Source organism: Schistocerca nitens, chromosome 4 (genome assembly GCF_023898315.1).
Source record: "Schistocerca nitens isolate TAMUIC-IGC-003100 chromosome 4, iqSchNite1.1, whole genome shotgun sequence".
NCBI classification, from domain to species: domain Eukaryota; kingdom Metazoa; phylum Arthropoda; class Insecta; order Orthoptera; family Acrididae; genus Schistocerca; species Schistocerca nitens.
The window spans coordinates 219,255,531-219,272,227 of record NC_064617.1 but is presented as its reverse complement, the minus strand read 5'-3'; the positions used below and the strand labels follow the sequence as shown (position 1 = coordinate 219,272,227).

Genomic DNA, 16,697 nt, shown 5'->3' with positions numbered 1-16,697 from the left:
GGCCGTGAGGTGGAAGGCCGCAGAAGATGAAGTAGCGTGCGGGGCTGTCGGCCATGTAAGAGCTCAGCCGGGCTGTGGTCGCCCATGGGGGTGAAACGGTAAGAAGCCAGAAACTGGAGAAGCGCTTCATCAGCAGCAGAAGAAGTCAGAAGTTTTCGCATCTGAGCCTTAAATGTGCGGACCAGACGTTCAGCCTCACCGTTTGACTGTGGATGGAACGGAGGGGCCTGGGACGTGCATGACACCATGACAGGCACAAAAATCCGCAAAATCGGAAGAGGCAAATTTTGGACCATTATTAGTAACAAGAGTAGAGGGAAGGCCTTCCAAAGGGGAAAGGGGAGCTAGAGCATTTGTGGTGGCCGCGGTGGTAGGCGACGAGCAATGGACAATGAAAGGAAAGTTAGAGTAGGCGTCAATAACGAGAAGCCAATAAGTACCTAAAAAAAGGTCCCGTGAAGTCAGCATGTATACGCTCCCAGGGCTTCTCAGGCGAAGGCCACGGTGACAAAGATGACTTCGGGACGGCGGCCTGTGACGCACAAGGGCCGCAGGCAGCGACCATGTGTGCGATTTCAGAGTCGATGCCGGGCCAGTACACATGACGGCGCGCCAGAGATTTTGTGCGAGAGACACCCCAGTGCCCTTGGTGAAGGAGGCGCAAGACCGAAGCACGCAAAGACGCAGGTACCACAACACGTGGCGAAGCATTGTCGGTGGAAAGGAGGATAAACACCATCCCTAGCCGTGAGGCGCTAATGCAAAGCGTAGTAGTTCCACAACAGATCAGAAATCTTAGCGGACGACGGACAACCTGCCAACCCTTTTGAATACAGCGTAAAACCCGAGAGAGGGTAGGATCAGAACCTGTAGATGCCGCTAGCCGGTCCCCAGTGATGGGGAACCCATCCACAACCCACTGCTCGGCAACATCCAGGTGGAAACACAAAAGTTCGTCCATATCGAATGCCAGATCAGGACCCATGGGAAGGCGAGACAGTGCATAAGCATTCGCATGTTGAGCCGTCGGCCAGAAATGAATCTCATAATTGAAACGAGACAAGTAAAGAGCCCAACGCTGGAGGCGGTGTGCAGCCTTGTCGGGAAGTGACGTTGATGGATGAAACAAGGAAGCAAGTCGTCTGTGATTCGTAACAAGATGAAATTTGGATCCATAGAGAGAAACTCCAAATTTATGAAGAGCATAAATAATGGCCAAAGCTTCTTTTTCAATTTGAGAATACTTTTGTTGGGCATCCGTGAGCGTTTTGGAGGCATAAGCAATGGGTTGTTCAGAACCGTCAGCAAAACGGTGTGCAAGGACTGCACCGCGTATTGAGAGGTGTCCGTGGCAAGAACAAGATGTTGGCTCAGTCGATAAGTAGCCATGCACGGGGCCTGTTTCAGCATAGTCTTCAATTTCTGGAGAGCCGCATCGCATGACGCGGACCAGTGAAAAGGCACGTTTTTATGCAACAGGCGATGCAACGGCTGAGCCACTGAAGCAGCAGACAGTAAAAACCTGCGATAGTATGCTATTTTCCCCAAGAAGGCCTGCAGTTCCTTAACAGATGTAGGGCGAGGAAGGGCATCAATCGCTGCGACAGTTTGCTGAAGCGGACGAATACCATCCCGAGAGAGTTGAAACGCCAAGTACGTGATAGATGCCTGAAAAAATTTTGATTTCTGAAGATTACACTTAATACTGGCAGTCTGTAAGATAAGAAGAAGAGTGCGGATATTCTGAAGATGTTCTGCAGTGGTGGAGCCAGTGACAATAATGTCGTCCATGTAATTTATACACCCAGGGACAGTGAGCAATAATTGTTCCAAGAATAACTGAAAGAGAGCAGGGGCGCTGGCAACCCCGAATGGCAATTGTTGGTATTGATACAGGCCGAAAGGCGTGTTAAGGACCAGAAACAGCCGGGAAGCAGCGTCGAGAGGAAGTTGATGATAAGCTTCTGACAGGTCAGTTTAGAAAAATACTGGCCTCCAGCAAGTTTAGTGAACAATTCTTCAGGTCGAGGCATAGGGTAAGTGTCGATGAGGCATTGAGCATTTACAGTGGCTCTGAAATCGCCACAGAGACGAATATCACCATTAGGCTTAGCAACGACGACAGGAGAGGACCACTCACTGGAAGTGACAGGGAGCAAGACCCCTGAAGCAGTGAGACGATACAGCTCCCATTTTACCCAATCACAAAGGGCCACAGGAATGGGCTGAGCCCGAAAAAACTTAGGCCGAGCAGTGGGTTTGAGTGTGATTTGAGCTTCAAAGTCATTTGCACAGCCTAACCCAGGAGAAAAAAGGACGAAAATGTCGACAAGGAATCCAATTGAGCATAAGGAATAGCATCAGAGACGATATTGACGAGTCATCTATGGAGAACCCAAAAATGCGAAAGGCATCGAAACCAAAAAGATTCTCCGCGTTACTATGGTCAACCACAAATATGGGAACAGTGCGAACGACAGATTTGTAAGATACCTCAGCATCAAATTGTCCCAAGAGAGAAGTCATCTGTTTATTGTAAGTCCGTAATTGCCTAGTGACAGGTGACAGGATTGGAGAACCCAACTGAATATACGTCTGAAAATTGAGGATAGTGGCAGCAGAATCAGTATCCACCTTCATGCGAACATCCTGACCAAGTATTTGGACAGTGAGGAATAACTTCCCTGAAAGGGAAGAAGTACAATTGACAGACAACGCAGAAGCAGAATCAGCGTCATGTGCATGTAACATAAGGTATGCGGTCGGATTTGCAAACGTTTGACACATGACCCTTCTTTTTGCATTTTTGACACATGGCCCAACGTTGGGGACAGTCCTCTCGTGAATGTTTTGTAAAAAACTGCGGACATGAAGGAAGTTGCCGTGGGGTTTGCTGCAGTTTCTTAGAGGTTTGTTTACAGTTAGGCTGAGGCTGCGCTTGGGAGTGTACTGCGGCCACGTCGGCCGGCGGGGCATGCCACACGCTTCGTCAACAGCGCACAGAGGTTGTACGTCCCCGACGTCACCCCCTGCCTCTATTTGCACTCCAGGGGCGCGAGAAATTTCAAAAGACTGAACGATGGACAGGACTTCATCTAGAGTCGGATGTGCCAACTGAAGGGCACGTTGCCTAACTTCTTTGTCGGGTGCCGACCAGATAATAGCATCCTGTACCATGGAATTGGCGTAGGATTCTGTGTGAACGTCAGTAACAAATTGACACTTTCGACTGAAGCCGTGAAGTTCAGCAGCCCAAGTGCGATAGGATTGATTCGGTTGTTTTTGACAACGATAAAAGGCAACACGAGAGGCCACCATATGCGTATGCTTTTGAAAATATACGGACAGAAGGGAGCACATTTCAGCAAAGGACAAAATCGCAGGATCTTTCAAAGGAGCCAATTGCAACAACAACCGATACATTTGAGGTGAAATCCATGAAAGGAACAGAGACTTACATGTTTGTTTGTCAGCGACATGAAATGCCAAGAAGTGCTGTCGAAGACGTTTTTCGTAATCAGACCAGTCTTCTGCCGTCTCGTCGTAAGGAGGAAAAGGAGGAAGAGACGACGACGAGAGACGCCCTGCATTTGATGCCGCGACGAAATCACGAATCGCAGTTGTGAGAACCATCTGCTGTTAAATGAGACCTTGCAGTAGTTGCTCCAAAGTAGCCTTGGAAACCTGTGGGTCAATGATGAAAAAGAAAAATTCACTACCTCGTCGCCAATTGTTATAACGTCAAGTTGAACAAATATATTTCAAGGACGACACACAATACATGTAAGTCACAGATGAAATAAACAAAGTAAGACATATGTACACTTTAACAGTCAAATCAAAACTGAGTCTGAGTCTGGTGGCCGCTGCCTGGCTGGCCACTTAGGTGGCGCTGCTGCTGCTGCTGCTGCTGCTGCTGCTGCTGCTGCTGCTGCTGCTGCTGCATGGCTGGCAGACAGCGCCACATGTAGAGGACGCGCGTAACTGCGCGGCAGCACTTTGAAAGATCGATGAGTCACAACACACAGTTAGACAGGAATAAGACCAGCCCTCAGTGAAAAGAAACACTGAATATTAGAGGACTGTCTCGAAAACCATATAGTTCATGTGACACAAATGCCACACTCGGATAACTGTCCTATTCCTTGTACCAAAGTCTGACACTTGCTGAACCATCCTGCAAATTGGCAACTGTTGGTTGTCTCAAAACCTTTTATCTTAGAAAACAGTAGAATGTGCATGACTGTAAGAGTTTCAGCCAGGAAAGAGTGGTCGATATAATGTCTGTTTTGCCCCAAATATATGCAGCAGTTATTCATATTGACAGTTTGTCTTCTGTAAATTGTTTAATGTTCCTGCTGGTGCAGTGGCTGATTTTTTCATTTTCTAATGTTCCTGCTGGTGCAGTGGCTGATTTTTTTCATTTTCATCCCTGACCAATTGGAATTTGCGCATATTCTGTAAATACTTTTTCACCAAGAAGACATTAAATCCTTATCTTCCTCCCTTCAAATACACAAGTCCCATATTCTATCAAAATTGTATTTACAGAGACAAAACTTAAGTTGACAACAAACTTGTTTGTCAGTCATCAGTAACATTTTTTAATACATAAGAAGGTGGCAGAAAATGAAAAGATGTATTGCTGATGTGAAATTTCCTTTTTGTAGTGTGGAAGTGAAGCTGTAGACAAGTTAAGTAAGTGCTGAAGATACCACAGGCATGCCCTTTTCAGTGACCTAATACATTTAATAAGGACTGTGATGATTTTGCTCTGTGGAAGTGTGAATTCTGTACCACTATAATTAAGGCACCAATTAAGAGTTCGTGTAAGTTCATAAATAAATCCTACACAGCAATACTTATCACATTTCATTTTGTTAACTTTCATACTGAGCTACTGTAAAATTACAGTAATTGTAACATTCTGGTATTTCTTGCCATTATTCTGTGCTTTGCTGCACTTGACCCTTTGACTGCCGTGCACAGCATAACCCGCAACACTCCACCACTTGAATGGTGCTTGTGGACATGGTTAAAAACGGCCTCTGGGCTTTCCTTAAGCACTAGCAACGCATTTGTGTGTCCCGTTCCCCTACCCTCTCACTGCTGTGGATAACTTAATTCCATATCTCAGCAAATAAAAAAAGTTTTATATTATTTATTATACAACATGCACTGATCAGCCAGAACGCTGTTAATACCGACCTACTATCAATATAAACTTGTCCAGTAAATAACAGTGTCACCTGGTGAGGAATTACTACTTGTCAGACACACATACAGTGCATATAGTATCGGTGAGACTGCTATCTGTGTGTACAGTAGGGAAGGTGCACGATCCATCTGAGTTTGACCGAGGACAGATTGTAATAGCCTGGAGGCTTGACAAGAGTGTTTTGGAAACTGCATAACTTGTCAGGTGTCGGAGGAGTGCTGTGACGAGTCAACTCATGGTGAAACCAAGTCCAAACATCATGGGGTTAGACAGCCACCCCTTATTAAAATTGCTAGACATTGTAGGCTTGACAAACTGGTAAGACAGGATAGGTGGTGAACTGTGGTGGAACTAACATCAGACTTAAAACTGCTGGGTGAATAAAAGTGTGTGGGGACACAAAGTGTATCAAACACTCCTAATGACTGGCCTCCACAGCCAACAACCCATGCATGTGCCAGTGTTACTAACACATTAGCAATTACAACTGAAATGGTCACATGATCATCAGCAGTGAACAGTGGCAGAGTGCTTGCATAGTCTGATGAATTCTGATACCTTCTTATTCATGCTGATGGGAAGGTACGAATTCATCATCTTCCAGGGGAACAGCTCCTTGACACCTGTGCTGTGGGGCAAAGACAAGATGGCAACAGCCCCATTATGCTCTGAGGAACATTCAGATGGGCATCCATGGGTCCAGTGCAGTTCGTGGAAGGCACCATGACAGCCAAGGAGTATTGTACACTGATTGCAGACCACATACACTTCTTCATGATGATCATGTTTCCTGATGGCAGTAGCCTTTTTCAACATGATAACGCACTGTAAAAGAGCCAGGAGTGGGATGGTGTGGTTAGAGGAATGCAGTGGCGAGTTCTAATTGATATGCCCCCCCTCCCCTCACTTGCCAGATATGAACCCGATGAAACACATCTGCGATGTGGTCGAACGTGGCATCAGAGCTCGTTGCTCTCCTCCCTGGAATTTACAGGAATTCGGTGACTTCTGTGTGCAGATGTGCTGCTAACTTCCTCATTTTGTACACATTATTGTAGGAGCTATAAGCAACCATGTGCATAGTATACACAATGCAGTTTTTTCCTCTACAAACTATTTAAAATTTTATGCAGTGCTTTATTTTATTTGATCCACTTCAATTACTATGATGAATAACACAAAGAAATGCAGTCCTTTTTTGAACAAATGTCTCAGGCTGTAAGATGTTTACACATCAATTTTTTTTTTCAAAGAAATGGTTTCCTTAAAATAGGATGATAAGTATTTCATAGCAGCATTAGACAAGCAGTACAGTGACAACATAGCTGGGCTCAGCACAGAATGCAGAGAGCAGATCTGCTGCATCATCAAGAGGTTAATTGTGTCTGGTGCCTTTTTAAAATCTTTTTCCAGGAATCAGTCAGTGTAGATTTTCTCGAGTATTTTAAGAGTTTGATTATTAAGAGAATCATAACAGTGTAACACCCATAGCCGCATAAAATTTGAAATGTTTTATATTTCACTAAGCAGTAGAGTACATCTTTAGATAAAAGTGACCCTTTACTAAAATTCAGATTTTAGCAGTGTCCAGTTTTGTCATTATACTCACAGTAGTAACCATATCTTTTTCTGAAGTGCACAAATGTAGTGCTTGCTGATAAGAATATCTAGTGCAGAATTTATGTGTATTGCGCGCGCGCAAAGTGAAGACATATAGCGATGTGAAAAATTGAAGATAACTTAGAGCATATCAGAAAATTTTTGGAACAAACGTTATAAATTGCTTACCTTTTAATAGGTGCATGCAGTCTAATAGAAATGAATTCTCATTAATTTATTGTTCCTAGAGTTTGGCCACTGAGAAGTTTGTTTGCCTTTGATACTGGTTTCTCCCTCCAACACTGATATTTACTAGGCTACAGCTGGCAAGTTAGAAAAATTAAATGATATCCCATTTCTCAGTGTAACACCTAATTCGAATTTAAGAACTCATTGACTGAGTAGGGCAAGGATTTAAAGTTTCCTTCACAGTAAATCACATTAGATAAATTATGACCTTTGTTTCAAAAAATTAAAATGGCAGAGCTCCATTGATGAGCCAATGAGCAAGACTAAAAACTTTGTCCAACTGACAATGATGTCTTCTTGAAATTTGCATTAAATTGTTTTTGTGAAATCTATATGTTTCAAGATCATTTAAATTTAGATGGGATAGCTATCATCATTAATTAAAATATATGGTTTAATGTTAGGGTGTACTTTATTACAAAAGAGAACATTAGAACCTCTTAGTGAGACAATATAAAGTTACCATATAGATTTGAGCAATATTATTTGTGTGGAGCTTTAAAATTTGTGCTGCCACATTCCTGTTGGCTCTCACTCCTCACATTGCAGGCTATATTTCACTAAATGTTTTTCTGTTTCAGATGATGATAAAGAAGATGATGACTTTGATGAGAAGAATGATGGTAAGTTGTTTCCTTCCATAGCCATATCACATATCTATTAGTAAACAAAGCTGCAGATCACAGACGAAAACATTATCAGGCCCTCAGAAACAGATTGTAATTGATATCTAAGAGTTTGTTATATGTAAGTAGTTCTTGGTGTTGTTTATTTATTTTTTTTTTTTTTCAGTTTTAGTGCTTTATTTCTATATCAATAAGCAATTTCTTAAATTTCTAATTTACAGACGCCAGTCGCCGTAGTCGTAGGCGACCAGAAAGGAAAGAGGAGCGTGACAGACCACTACCGCCACTTCTTGCTCGTGTTGGTGGAAACATTGAGGTACCTACGTGACATACAGCCTCCAAACCCCCCCCCCCCTGACCCGCCCCCCTGCCGCCGCCAAATAGTATATTTATTTTACGTCATAGGAATTGGCATAAATATTGATGGGAATTAATTCTTTCAGAAATGTCATAAACTCATGTTTGAAATCAATTATTCAGTCAGCAGTACCTGTGCAGAAACTAGTATTTACAACTGAATTACCACTATTGTGTAAGAAGTGAGTCCTACTGATCAAATTCTTTTATTTTGAACAGGTATTAGGTTTCAATGCCCGGCAGCGTAAAGCATTCTTGAATGCGATAATGCGTTATGGCATGCCACCACAGGATGCTTTCAATTCTCAGTGGTGAGTATAAGAAAAGTAAACTAAATATTTGAATGTTCAGTCCATACTTCGAAAAAGGAAATAATTCTTTCTGAATACTTGAGAGTTGCACTCTGGTTAGATAAAATTGTAGCAGTCTATTGAAACTGGAGAAGTGCCTGTTTTACTGTAAAACATATAAAACTTTCATACTAATGGAAGTTAGGGCTCGAAGCAATGGCCAGTGTTGCCAAGGGTTAAACCAGAACTGAACAGAAAAAGAATAGATAGCTAATCATCTCATCATATTGAGGAGATGTTGAGTCCAGCCTTAGTTGCCAGAGAAAGTGGTCGCGCGCGCGCTTGTGTGTGTGTGTGTGTGTGTGTGTGTGTGTGTGTGTGTGTGCGTGCGTGCGTGCGTGCGTGCGCGCACGCACGCTGTAAGGGTTGTAATAGAAATAAGTGATGGACGGTGATTAGTTGCTTCGCTTATTTCAAAATAAGAAAAGAAAACAAGCAACGTGCAATGCAAAGCACTTGAGAACAATTAGCGCGCAGTAGCTTGTTGATGTTAGCAGAGTGTTGCTAATAACATAGTTCAGGCCTGACCTCTAGTGGTATTTGGTGCAACCACAGTTCGAAATACCACCACCTAATTTTCCACATTAATAGTGCCTGCATTATACCACCTTTTGAGCTTTAGTTAACGAACAAATACATCTCCACTAAGTTTTCGATATTTATATGCAGAAAATAAAGCTATTTCAACTTCTCTTGATAAAATAGTTCTTGTGGATATAGTTCGCTACAAAATAGTTTCTATTAAGTAATTTCATGTTTTTGCATTTTGAGGCAGAATTCACATTTTATTTCACACATTTTGTGAAATGCAATTTTTTTTTTTTTTTTTTTCAGTCTGTACTTTTTATTATACCATGATCAGGAAATTGACACTCTACATTTTTCTCTATTCGCATGCGAAGCATCTCGTCACTACGGCACCTGATACTGATGGCCTGTAAAAGCAACTGTGTTTTATCCACCTTAATATTTGCCTTCTTTCAAATTAAATTTGCATTCGGAATTGGTAACATGTTTGTTAGAGATGGCTCTTAACAGCAACAAATATGACCTCACCATAGAATCTGATGCATCCTGTTTGAAGATTTCACTGATACTTGTTCCTCAATTCAGACATCTTTCTTATTCTATTAGTATGTGGGCGTTACTACATTCAGTAAGTGAGACAATTACTATGACTTCACCATATATGTTTCTAATACCAGGTTAACATTTTCTCTTTCTGCCATGTGATGCTGTGTGTTCCTCTCTATAATGAACATAATTAACACTCTTCTCTCAAAGTGTTAATCACAGTTGGCTAACATGCCTATGGAAGAGTCTCCTAATCTGAAAACCTACATGTGCAGGGCATACTCTCTTCCTCTGTGTATGGTGCATGCCTGATACATGTGGGGAAGAGTGTCATAAATTTCATCCAGAACTGTCTGACCCTCTGGTTTAATCTCTCACCTTGAGTCCAAACCAGAAGACTGTGATTAGCTCTGGGAATGAACAAGCTGTGCTTCCACCCTTTAATTGAGAATGGCCTCCACACTGTCATTGCTGCTAACATGAGTCATGATTCATAGCTATTTGTGCCTTCTACACATCTTGGACAAAATCAGTTCAAGCTCCCACCACACCAATATAGTGCACATTAGATATCATATCATGATATGATCGCCCAGACCAATATGAGATATTACCTGCAAACACTACGGAGGAAAGGAAAGATGATGAAGAATGGGAAGTTAGTGAAGAAGATGTGAAGATCACAATCAAAGGACTCGGAAACAACAAAGCTCCAGTGGAGAACAGAATAACATCCGAATTAATCAAGAAGGGAGATGAGAGCTTACACTTAGTTATATTAACTGATTCAGTTGATATGAGAGGAGGAGACACTGCCAGAAGAATGGAAATTTGCTATAATATGCCCAATATACAAGAAGGGAAGCAAAATGGAATGCGGTAACTACAGAGGAATCAGCGCGTTGAATGCAATGTATAAGGTGCAGTCCATTGTTATCCTCAGAAAATTGCAACAATTCATAGAGAACAACTTCCAGGAGTACCAAGCTGGCTTTCGACCAAACAGATTGGACAATAGATCACGTTTTCACACCAAGACAATTGTTTGAAAAACATTAGGAATATGATAAAGATATCTACAACCTGTTCGTCGATTTTCGACGGTGCATATGACAGCATCCACAGGAATACTCTATACAATGCAATGTGTGACTTCAGAATCCCTGAGAATCTAGTGAGAATGGTGCAAGCTTGTATGGAAGAGTCAAAGGCAGCAATACGTTTCCGAGGAGCCACATGAGAAACATTCGAGATTGAGACAGGCCTCAGACAAGGGTATGCTTTCTCATGTGTTCTGTTCAATGTCATCTTAGAGAAAATAATTGTGTAGACAACAGAAGTGGGCTGGAGCAGTTACGGATGGTAACTTCAGTTGTCTGGTATATGCAGATGACATAGTACTACTAAATGAATCAAAGCACAAGTTGAAATAAATGTACTAGAAAATGGACAATTATGTGTAGAAGGTAGGGCTCAAAGTGAATAGAAACAAAACTGAGTTCATGCAATTAGGAAGAAGACAAGAGCAGGAAGAATTTCTTGAGATAGATGGCAAGAGGTTCAAGAGAGTAGACCAGTTCAAATACTTGGGATCTTGGTTTACCACGGACAACAACATAAAAATGGACATAAAGGGAAGAATAGCAGTGGGAATGAAATGTATGCATTTCCTCAGACAGACACTTGGCTCTAAATTGATCTCAGTGAACACTAATATGAAAATCGACAACACAGTGATATGCCCAGCAGTAATGTACGGTTCAGAAACATGGAGCATGACTAAGCGAGAAAGGGAAAAACTATTAATATTTGAAAGAAGAGTAATGAGGAAGATATGGGGACCAATTTTTAGATAACGGAGAATGGAGGAGGAGGAAAAATTAGGGAATCTACCTTCCGATGCGACAATAGACTATCCTACAGAAGATAAAGAGCAAAATAATACAATGGGTGGGCCATATAGCCTGTATGCCAGATGGAAGACAGGCGAAGATGGCACTAGTGGGGAAACCAAACAACAAATGCCCCATTGGACGACCAAGGCAGCGCTGGATGAACGACCTGGCGAAGGACCTAGCAGCCTTGGGAATTGAAGACACCTGGAGGAAACAGGCACACAAAACAGGAAGGAATGGAGGCAGTTTCTGGAAGCAGCACGTGGTCTGCAGGGCCTGTGATCGCTGAATATCTTATCTATATATCATGAAATCAGTTTCCTTGGAGTGCTTCATTATCTTCCCAACATTGGAACTCCACAACTAGTGCATGCACATCTTTCGTGAATATCAGCCCTCGTCCTGACAGTTGAGGCATGACTCAGATGTAATTTCACCAACAGGAAATAACTTTTATACAGTGAAACCCCACTTTTACACTTTTCAAGGGACTTCAAAAAATGGTGTAAACTGCAGGAAAATGTAAAATGTGGAAAATAACGTTTTAAGCTGTAAAAGTTTTGTATAGGATATCCCCTTGCACTTAATGTATGATATTTGTAGATAACAGGCATCAAAAGACTTGTCAGGGACTTCTTTATTGTCTAATGAAGTTTTATTAGCTAATAAAAACCGCTGATGTAACTGGAAGTGACGACTGTCTGGGAAGTAAGAATGTTTGACTCGATTTCGTATGTCATAATCGATGTCTTTGAAAGCCTGCAGGTGTCTTTCATTATTTAAATAATGAAATACTGCACTAGTTATGTATTTTTTCATGCTTAGCACGACGCATTTCGAGAATTCTTTCTCATTGTCAAGTGCAAATATGTAAATAAGTAGTTTGTATGGTGTTTGAATATGTGTTATTCTGCATCTCTTGCACTTTAGTCGTCTGTTTGAGGTTATCAGGTACTGTGCCTTATCAGTTATGTAGGAACCCCCCCCCACACACACACACATTGATTGATTGTGTATCACAAAAAACATACACATAAATACTGCTCTTGACAACAAGAATAAATTCTCAAAACATGTTTTGTTCAATGTGAATAAAAGTCATAACCAGCGCTGTGTTAAAACAAAAAGCATTTCAGCAACGCAGAGTGAATCACGGTGTCAACTAGTACTACTAGTGGCCATACGTCGAAACACGCTAAATATGGTTCGACAAAGGTGTCATGATGCTGACAACAATCACGAAACTGTTTTTGCGCCGTAGAGATAGTTGGAAACGGTTGTGATTGGTCATGATATTTTCATTCGAACGAACCTAGTTACTCCCATCAGCCATAACACTAAGTAGAGCTTGGCAGCAACGGGAGATATGGCATGATTTGTTCCAACTTTTACCAGTTCAAATCCGCTGAGTAGAATGCCTTGGTGTCAAGAAACTTAACTGCATAATACTTTTCTCTGCAAACAGTTTTTTGTGATGCATAAATTGCGGGAAAATTATAAATATGTTGACACAAAATCAGGTGCAAATTAACATTATGGGCATAGGAAATTTGACATGGCCGGTAAAAAATGTCATAAATGCTGGGAAAACATTAATTCTGGGAACGTAAAACTGAGGTTATGCTGTATTTCAGGAAGGCGTCTGAAAACAACCATGGAGTATCAATTCGCCTTCCTACCAGGCATCCATGCCACTCACTCTTAGATGAGAGCTTAGTTAGCACTTAGCATAAAAAAGACTGATGATCATACTAAGTAGAAAACTATTAAATTTCAAGTTTTGGTAAGGAGGCAGCTTGTTCAGAAGTTACTGCAGCTAATCTTAGATGTTAGTCCTAGAAGTATTACATATTTGAGATTTTATAGGTGACATTGGCCTTCCATTGCATTCTATTTAAACCCCATCATAGTAGGAAATTTGAGTTAAATGACCATGGTGTTATGTTGGATTAGGGTGATTACAAAGATTTTGTATTAATGTGGAACTAAATAGTTCAAACAGCGGTGATTTGTAGTGAGAATTGCGAAGTGTAAGATCACAGGACACAGTGGTGCTAAAATTCATTTATGTATACCTACCACAGGTGGTGAACAAAAGCAGAATGACTATTATTCATATGCAGGAAAATCATTTTAATTGTTGGCAATATAAAGAGGACAGGCTGGCCTATTGCCTTCTTAGTTCATAGTGAAAGAGTTTTCTGCAAACACAAAGGACTAAAACATCGACAGTGCAAGAGAGATAGAGGAGCACTATTTGTCATTACATTGCTGCAGCACTTGTGTACTTCCTATAACACATTTAACATACATCTCTGTGACATTCCTGTTCCAGCATCTTCACATCAATTTTCAGCAAAGAATTTTGATTGAAAAGTTTGATATTAATTTTTCACTGGTTTGCTAGCAACATTTTGTATTTTTAAAATAGTCTTTTATAGTTCACTTTTCTGTACATTTTCTAAAATTTTCTGTAACTTTTTAATGTCATCAGCTATTTAAGAACATGTATCATAATTTAGATATTGTACATCTGTGTTTATGTTATTGTTCCTCAATTGTGTGGATATTCCGTAGTATATTAGTTAATTTCAAATGGCAGTTTACAAAATAACTACAACATGCAATTGGTCTGCAATGAAAAACATTCACATCACCATACAAATTAATAATAAAACGTGCTGTGACATTTGCAGTAGCAGATGAAGTACAAAAATTCAGTAAACTCTGTAGAAAATCTGTGTTGCTAACTTCATTCATTTTAATACATACATGAAACAAAATCATCATCTTGTGTGGTTAATTGTCAGGATCTTAAACCCTGAAAAAGCATACTGGTAATTACCTGTGGCTCTCGGGTACAAGACGTTGATTTTAAGTTGAAAAAATATTAATAGTTGTTTTAGAGCATGCCAGTTATTATATCACCATGAACATGTAGTCCCATTCAGATATATCTGTGTGTTTGTAAAGTATGAATGCTGTTTTATTCCCGAAGGTTTCTTGGCAGGTTGGTGCGCGACTTGCGTGGCAAGTCAGAGAAGAACTTCAAAGCTTATGTTTCTCTCTTCATGCGCCATTTGTGTGAACCTGGTGCTGATAATGCTGAAACATTTGCTGATGGCGTTCCCCGGGAGGGGCTTAGTCGGCAGCATGTGTTAACAAGAATAGGGGTGATGTCACTCATTCGCAAAAAGGTACAAATCAAGAAGATTGATAGTTAATATTAATCCTCTATTCAGTAAATTTATATTATGAGTGTCTCATTCTGTGACAGGTCCAGGAATTTGAGCACATAAACGGTTACTACAGTATGCCTGAACTTATACGAAAACCTGTGGACCCTGTGAAGGAGAGCAGTGAAACACCAAGAAGTACCACGACTAGCACAAGTGCTACTCCAGCTACCAGTGCAGCTCCAAGCCCAGCACCGACTCTAAATAGTCAAGATGATAAGGTAACTAGCTATTCAGTCTTGGATTTTGAATGACCCAATCCTTTCACCTCGCAGAAAACTCCTGCCTTCAGTTTCCTTTGTCTTACTCTCCTGGCTTCTGGTAAGGGAGAAGTTAACAAGCTTAGGATTCTTTTCAGTACCTCTTTGATCCAACCCCTTTTCCCCAGCAAGTTGAACTTTCCCACATTATACTTGTCAATGTAAAGTTGTCTTAAGACTGTTTCAGCACGCGCGTTTGTGTGCGTGCATGCGCGCGCGCGGGGGATATATTTTTATGAATGTCCGCTTATGAATCTATGTCTAAATACTTCAGTTAATTCAGTTGAAAACAGTAACCCATCACACTGTTAAATGAAATGCTGTGCTGTACTGAGTAGTTCTGAGAAGGACTGACGAAGCACACACATGACAAGTGGAAGTGAGACTGGGTGAGTCGTGGACTCCGTGAATGCAGAACATTGTGCCTGCATGAAATTTTGCATGCTGCGGCGGACCATGGTCTAGGCCGCTGTTCCCCCGTTAAACTGCTCACAACATTCCCTATTGTCTTCCTTCATGCTTAAAATTAAATCCTAGCTAGGAGAAGTGTGTGCTCGGTCCAACAAAAGCACATTCTGAAATGGAGCTTTACTGTGAACTATAAGCACAGTCAGTTGTGCCAAGTATTGTTAACTGGACACGCCCCCCCCCCCCCCCCCACACACACACACACACAAACACGTTTTTACACCTACCAAGTTAGGTGACTCAGTGGTTAACACACTGAAATTGTATTTGCGGAGGATTCTGAGCTTGATGGCCCCTTTAAACAGGAAAAGGGCAACTTCTTTTACCAATTTGACATTGTACTCATCTCTAAATGGTCTCGCATATGGTGCAGGGGCATATTTAGCTATTTGCTGCTCCTCGGCAGGGGAAGATACTTCCGCTCCTTGTTTCATCATACATGTACCACCAATTAACTTACATCTGTATGTAACTGAGTACCATGAGTGCTGCAAATAATAAGAATAGTAATAGTAATAAATACATGCATATTGAACTCACCAAACTCAAGTCAGGCGAAACTGTTTATGGTGTTCTTTCAAATTCGTCAGTCAAATTTTAATAGGCTGTGGTCTGTCAGGATTTATGGAGAGGACAGCAAGACCAATGACTCTATCCTGTGACATGGATGGCCACAAATAATTATCGAATCTTTTGAGGAGTGAGAAAGAGAACTCTATGGAAAACTGGTTGCTCTTCATGTATGCTGTAAAATGAATCACTTCATCCCTCAAAAATTCTTCAAAGTTGTCTTTGTAACACTGTTGCAGTTTTCTAGCACATCTAAATAGTTCAGTGTCATCTCATCCAGAAAAATTTCTTTGGAACTCAAAATTGCTATAAAACTCTTTGGAAGAGATTTTTTCATTTCTCCAAATCGGGTAGCAGTCTCTGTGTTGTAACTAAAAATGTATTCACCTGGAAACCTTCCCTTGCTTCAAAAGTAGTATTCAAGCTCGAACTATTTTCTCGGACGTATTCAAGTAAAGAATTGTACAACTTTATCGCAGTCCCAGTATCTGTATCAACACTTTGCAACAATTTTTTTGTAGCGTTAGATTTGTTCAGTAATGCTGACCAAAAAGTTGTCATTATCACAGTTTTCATAATCCGCACACTGCTCAGCATTCCAATTTCTTTGCATCTGAGAGAAATCTTTTGAGTTTCATCATTATAAATAACTTCCAAAGCTGATACTGTTTATGCGCAGTTTATATTTGGACTATAGCAGACATCATTACTCCCTGACCAGCGTGTTTGTTTTACGGAGACCGAAATACTTAATTTTTTCTGCAAAATATTCCGACGGCTTGTTGAAGCAAAGAG

General features: G+C 41.1%; 1 protein-coding gene across 5 annotated transcripts in view; it reads left to right on the top strand.

Moving 5' to 3' along the window:
* LOC126253456 (chromodomain-helicase-DNA-binding protein Mi-2 homolog) overlaps positions 1-16,697 on the top strand; it is a 360,408-nt gene that overhangs the window by 314,405 nt on the left and 29,306 nt on the right. For 4 of the 5 annotated variants that reach the window (XR_007545964.1, XR_007545962.1, XR_007545961.1 and 1 more), the window contains exons 27-31: positions 7,648-7,689; positions 7,914-8,008; positions 8,269-8,360; positions 14,367-14,565; positions 14,646-14,825. Coding sequence is in view for 1 of the 5 variants with exons in the window: in XM_049954805.1 (XP_049810762.1) it covers positions 7,648-7,689; positions 7,914-8,008; positions 8,269-8,360; positions 14,367-14,565; positions 14,646-14,825 (608 nt within the window). In the remaining 4 variants the exon portion in view is untranslated. The remainder of the gene's footprint in view (positions 1-7,647; positions 7,690-7,913; positions 8,009-8,268; positions 8,361-14,366; positions 14,566-14,645; positions 14,826-16,697) is intronic. The other variant, XR_007545963.1, reaches the window with a different exon arrangement.